General features: G+C 39.0%; 1 protein-coding gene across 4 annotated transcripts in view; it reads right to left on the reverse strand.

Moving 5' to 3' along the window:
• LOC135201623 (glutamate receptor ionotropic, kainate 2-like) overlaps positions 1–6,354 on the reverse strand; it is an 89,937-nt gene that overhangs the window by 13,703 nt on the left and 69,880 nt on the right. For all 4 annotated transcript variants that reach the window (XM_064230685.1, XM_064230683.1, XM_064230684.1 and 1 more), the window contains exons 16-17: positions 5,513–5,745; positions 3,825–3,940 (exon numbers count right to left, since the gene is read on the reverse strand). In XM_064230685.1, the coding sequence (XP_064086755.1) occupies positions 3,825–3,940; positions 5,513–5,745 (349 nt within the window). The remainder of the gene's footprint in view (positions 1–3,824; positions 3,941–5,512; positions 5,746–6,354) is intronic.

Consider the following 6,354-nt stretch of genomic DNA (forward strand, 5'->3'; position numbering starts at 1 on the left):
ACAAATAGAAGAAAATTAACCGTATATGGTAAACACAATCGGTCATACTACTGGTAATCATAAGGGATGGATTAGATGCAAAACGTATACACTTCCTACATACCAAACTCAACTGAAACCACATCATTAAATAATTTTCTCTAAGAATAAAAGCTATTCCCACTCTTGGCAAGATCATGCACTTAATGATGCTTGCATTATGACTTTGTTAGTAAGCTCGAATGATGCAAATGTCACGCGATGTTACACTCCAAACATTCAGTTATGAGTTGTTCATCACAAAATAAGGTGAAATCAAGTAGGATACAGGATTTTCATTGCTTGCAGGATGGAGGATAGGAATGCTCTGCGCTCCGCAGCTTTCTGAACAATGTTGCTCAAGCATGCTGACTCAGCTGACTGGACAGAGTTGCTCACATGTCTCTCATCGTTGTTGGAACAAAGGCAGGCTTGCAAAGTCTGGTTGCCCTCAATTAGTTCTCAGTGTTGTTCTAAATGGCCTTAAGGGATGTCTTTGAGGGGTTACGGTGTGATGTGATAAATATTAGGGAAAGTTATTCATTGTGCAGCTGGGTGATGTCATTCAGAAGAGGTGTCTCATGAGCAATTAACCCCTTCATACCCAATTTTATGATTAAAAAACACCAAATATCATAGACAAATTGAGTGAAATGCACTTCAAGTCATGATATAATTGGTGTTGCATGAGGAGTTGGGCTGCTGAAATCATGCAGAAAAAATTGTTTTAACCGAAGTGACAAAATTAAAAGGAAAAAGGGAAACGTTAGTATTGCAGGAATATGCGGGGGAACTCAATGAAGATCATAAGAGACAGGACTGGACGTTGCCTACCGTCAGCTAAAAGCAAATCAAAAGACTTGGGAAAGAGAAGGCCAAGGGGCGGCAGAGCATTTTAATCATTGGCTGGGATGACAGGGTTGGCCTTTCCAACGGCTCCCTATTGTTTACATTCCTCCCACAAGTCTTCAATGTGGGGACTCCTGAAGGTGATCAACTACTCTTCAACACAGAGATCTTCTACGCAGAAAAGGATTCTTTCTTTCTCCCTCTTCCTATTTCTCTCTTTCTCTCTGTCTCTAGTTTTTAATCAGTTCCAGCACCTCTTCATGGATAAGACTTCTAATATTCACAAAGCGTCAGCTAAGTCTTGTTTTGGTTTATTACACTGAACTTGGGTTCTGCTACAAGGCAAATACACTTCTTTAAATCACTTCACTTCAGTTCTGGTTTCTTTTGTTTGTTTATAAGAAGGGAAAAGGAGTTCACTTGATGGCAAATTAAAGTTTGAAAGAAGGTCCCACTTCCGTAGCAAAATATACATGATTTGCTACAACTTTTTTGAGTTAGTGTGATCAAAACTAAAACAAATAACTATGAAAATCACAGCAACTACAGTACAGTGCGATTTGGTGTTTGCGAGCTGGCTGCAGTGTTGAAAGCAGAATAACTTAAATTCAATTCTTTTATAGTACTTTTACTGATAAAAAAGAAACAAAAAAGTGTTTTTTTTATTTCATGAGATATCAGGTTTATGAAGGATACCCAAGGTTGTCTCATAACAAGTGGTTACTTGATTTCAAACTAACAGCAGCCAACTAGCAGACTCACGACAGGGTGCAGATATTCCACAGCACCTTCTTATGTCAGTATTCACACTTAATCTACCATCACTACACTGGAGAAACAACAGGCCTTAAATAATATAGGTTTCCACTGGATACACAGAGACTTATTTTATAGATGAAACTACTTCACCGTCAGAAGAAAAGTTTTTCATAAAGAATATTCTATATACCCCAGCTCTCTCTCTCTCTCTCTCTCTCTCTGTCTTTGTCATATTTTTAGTGTACCATATATTCTACGACTCCAAATGTGTGAAATTAACCCTTTACAACCCTTCCAATAATATAAACACATTTTTACTGCACGAGATAGGGATTTCTGTTAGAGCAACAACACCATGCATAAAATAATAATTCTCAAATACACACACACAGTCACCAACTAGATACTGTCTTTTGGAAGTCCTCTTGACTGTCCTTTTTGCGATTACATAGCTTACGTTGCCATGGTTAATCAGATGTCATCAATGAAACTACACTTGCTGAACCTATTGCTGACATCATAAGCCACAGTTGTGCTGAAAAGTATACCACATTAAGTATTGTGGCAGTCCCTATTTCTAAGAACATGACTCGGACCTATGTCCTTATTTTGTAATACTAGCAACGTAAAGATACTACCAAGAGCTCACCCAGACATATGTCATTTACTCCACAGTACATTCTTATTCTGACACAATACTCCACTTCACAGTGCCACATATATATATATATATATATATATATATATATATATATATATATATATATATATATGTATATAGTATACAAAGCTTCCAAAAGGGAGCAAGGGGCTTACCTGACTTTCCAAAATATACCAACAATGGTTACATAGGGAAGACATCATTTCAGGTGACTACTGCTGGTTTGGAAACCATTTCTGAATAGCTGTTGAAGGCTTCTTATGTATACTTTTGGTGGCTCTCTGCCATGGCAGGAGAGCATCAGCCTTACCTTCCACTACAGCAGCTTATTTCACGTGAGGACGAGGGGTCTTCATAAAAAGGTAATGGTGTACTCACTTGATGAGCTACCAGCTGAAGACAGCGACAAGGATGGACAAGAAGCCTGCCTTGCTATACCCATCTCTTCACTGATTCTATACACAAGCCTGCCTGGACATACCAATCACTTTACTGACTCAAACACAAGAACGCTAAATAACTAGGGCATAATTGAAGAGTCCTTCGACATACTCAGCTATTCACTAAAACGTACCTCTAAATCCAGGAAAACCAGACAGACAACTAGGAAAAGCTTCAAGCCTGTCTTGATATACCCACCTATTCTATTCACTGACCTATCTAGAAACTAGCTCATGTTTTAGTCAAATCCTCTCTATACACTTAATCAGTATACAGCTACACTGTACTCAAAGCACATCTTGATGTCACTACTTATCCAGCAACCAATCCATATTACCTTGTATTTGTAGCTTATCTTGATGGCATCACTAATTCTGTGGCCTGCCTAAACAACCAGCCCATGTTTACATGTTTACAACCTAATCTGATCTAGCCTCCTGTTCGATAAACTCTGATTCCTAACTGATAATTACCAGTCTCAGGCAATTCAACTAAATCAGTTTCTAAATGTGAGGTGTTATGTCCTAGAAGGACAAGTCTTCAAGAAGAAAATTCCTGTACAGTTTGAATCGCCAACAGAAATTGCCTCAAATCTCAACAGAGAGAATCCTATTCCCTCCTTGATTCATCTTCTAAGCCGGCATCAACAGAACTTCAGTGTAAATGGTACAGGACAATATCTTTCTTGATTTAAAGGTACTTCAACTAATTGTCTTCTCTCTATCATGAACAAGGAAGCACAACCCCCTGTTCTTTACAGAAGACAGAGTCAACGAAACGAACTTTCTGAGATGGCAGAAGCAGCCTTAAAAAATACGACAGGACGAACAGAGCTCCGCTTAGCCTAGTCTTACATAACAGCCGTACAGACTGGCGCCTTAACATCAGGGTACGAACTTGATCCGCACTGAACCTACACATAACGGTGAGAGATTCCCTTGTGTTGTCCAGCCTTACATCGTAACATCAAGATATGACTTGATGCACACTGAACCTACACTGCAAGGTGACATTCCCTTGTGGTATCCAGCCTTACGCTTAAGTCTGGAGGAGGAACAACTCCCAGGGTACTTTCCAAAGAGAAGACCGTACTCACCACACAGCGGCCTCCACCTTTCCGTTCTTTCCACCATCTTGTTTTCAGAATATGTAATTCACCATCTTCTTTAAGCTTCAAAATGGCGGAGCTGATCGGACCAGTGTAGGGCGATCCTAGTGGTTAAAATATGATGTAATTTCGTTCTTTCTAATGTATTTAGTGCATGAAATTATCTTTTAGGTAATTAAACACGTAGGATTCTTACATGATAAGGTCTATACATAGAGAAAGGGTACATAATGAGTGAAGAAATTCAGACAAAGAAAATTTGAATAATAAATTTTCCTGTAAGAAAAAGCGGGAATTAATCAAAACAAAATATTGATTCAGTGGATATTATTGATATTATGTTCAGTTGTACGCTTCTCCTCTGAAAGGGAAAGTATGAATAACTTTCATGCACATATACAATTCTAAAACAAATATCATAGAAATAACTTATTACTAAATATCATATCCTTATAAAGATATCACCACGTGGGCAACATTTGTCTGTAGACGAAAAAAATTAAGTTCTGCAGTCAAGATTATCATCATAAAACGTCAAAAATTAATTAATGATAACACTTTAATATATTATATATATATATATATATATATATATATATATAAACTTAAATCTACATTATACAATATAGAAAAAATAATCATGCTGGAAAAAAACATGGAATACATACAATTTCATTAAGTACAAAATAAATTCATTAAAGGTAATTTTGCATGGAATTACACCTGCAAATCAAAGATTCCAGGAAGGTACTACCTTTAAATTTCTGTCGCCCCCTTTCCCCCCTATCCCAACCCCCCCCTTAACACCCATCCCCCATCCCCATCCCCACCCCTACCCCTGATCATTTCAAATTAAGTAAATCTGGCAAGGAAAGACGAATAAGTTTGAAATTGAAACCTCGGTCTTTTTTTAAAAAACTAAATCTTCTTGAAATTCAGCTACAAGATAAAGCAGAATCGTGCAATCCAGTCTGGAATATCATGGCTTTCCTTTCCCTGCGAATTAAAAGTCAAAATACAAGTCAAGAGGTAAAGCAAGATCTTGTAAACTGTTTTGGAAACCATTTGAAAGCTTCAAGTTCCAGCACTAGATTTTTTGAGGTTCATCTGACATCAAAATGGAAGATAGGGGATGTACGCCGAATCATTTAAACATTGTGGATTGTCTTTTGGAAGCCCTCTAACTTCCATCACTAGATCCCTGGAATTCACCCATGAGCTTTTGGAAAAGCTTTTGGAAGCCTTTTAACTTTCACTGCTATCATCCCTGGAATTCACCTTCTATTTAACTACCAGCGTTAAATCCATGAAATTCACCCATGAAGTACACAATAACCTATTGGAACCCTTTTAACATCCTGGAATTCACTCACGAGGTTCTGGAAAACCTTTTAACCCCCAGAGCTAAGTCCATGGAATTTACCAAAGAGGTTCTGGAAAACCATTGGGAAGCCTTTCAACTTCATGCTCTAGATTCCTGGAATTTACCCTCCAGGTTATGGAAAATATTTTGGAAGTCTTTCAACTCCCAGCACTAGATCCCTCTAATTCACCCGCGCGGTTCTGGGAAAACCGTTTGGAAGCCTTTTAACTTCCAGCCCTAGATCCCTGGAAATCCCCCAACGGGTCTCCCGAGCTGATGAGAGACAGACAGATATTCCAGTGACCTCACTCACCTGGAGGCAAGGCGATACCGTAGCTCTTGGAATCGAGAAGGCCACCGATCTGGGTCAGGTCACACTTGCGCTCGACCACGTACTCGATGGTGGAGGACTCCATCAGGAAAGCATACATGCCGTTGGACTTGGAGACCCTCTCGACGCCGGCCTCGTTGCTCTCGGTGAAGACCGAGGGGCGGGCGTTGCTCATGGCAGCCCACATCCTCTGGTAGGTGGGGATGTTGCTGTCTCTGTGAGCGGGAAAAAGGGGAATCCTTAAGGGTTGATTCTGAGACAGTGATGGAAGGAGAGAGAGGGAGTGAAAGATGTTTGCGTCTGGGGAAAGAAAGGAGGCTTAATTTAAGTAGTAAGCGAAGTAATTCAAGGTGAAAAAGAAGTAGTGATTCGGACAGAGCTTGTGATTTAGGGGGAAAAAGGAAATTATTTAAGGAGAAGTAATTGAGGGAGAAAAAGAAGTACTGATTCGGACAGAGCTTGCGATTTAGAGATGAACAGAAGTAATGAATCAGATTAGATTAATTAGATTATGAAATTTAGATCTTGAGAACCAAGCGCCGGAAAGTAATGATTCAGAGAAAAAGACTGATAAAATCTAGGGAGAAAAGATGTAACTGAGGGAGAAAGAGATATAATTTACGGGGGAAAAGATGTAATTTAGGAAGACGAAGATGTAATTTAGGGGGGAAAAGATGTAATTTTGGGGGAAAAGATGTAATTTAGGGGAGAAAAGATATGATTTAGGGGGAAACATATGTGTAATGGGGAGATGTAATTTAGGGCGGGGGGGAGATGTAATTTAGGGAGAGGAAGATGTAATTCAGGAAGAGAAATATGCAATT

This window comes from Macrobrachium nipponense, chromosome 28, assembly GCF_015104395.2.
Source record: "Macrobrachium nipponense isolate FS-2020 chromosome 28, ASM1510439v2, whole genome shotgun sequence".
In the NCBI taxonomy this organism is placed as follows: Eukaryota; Metazoa; Arthropoda; class Malacostraca; order Decapoda; family Palaemonidae; genus Macrobrachium; species Macrobrachium nipponense.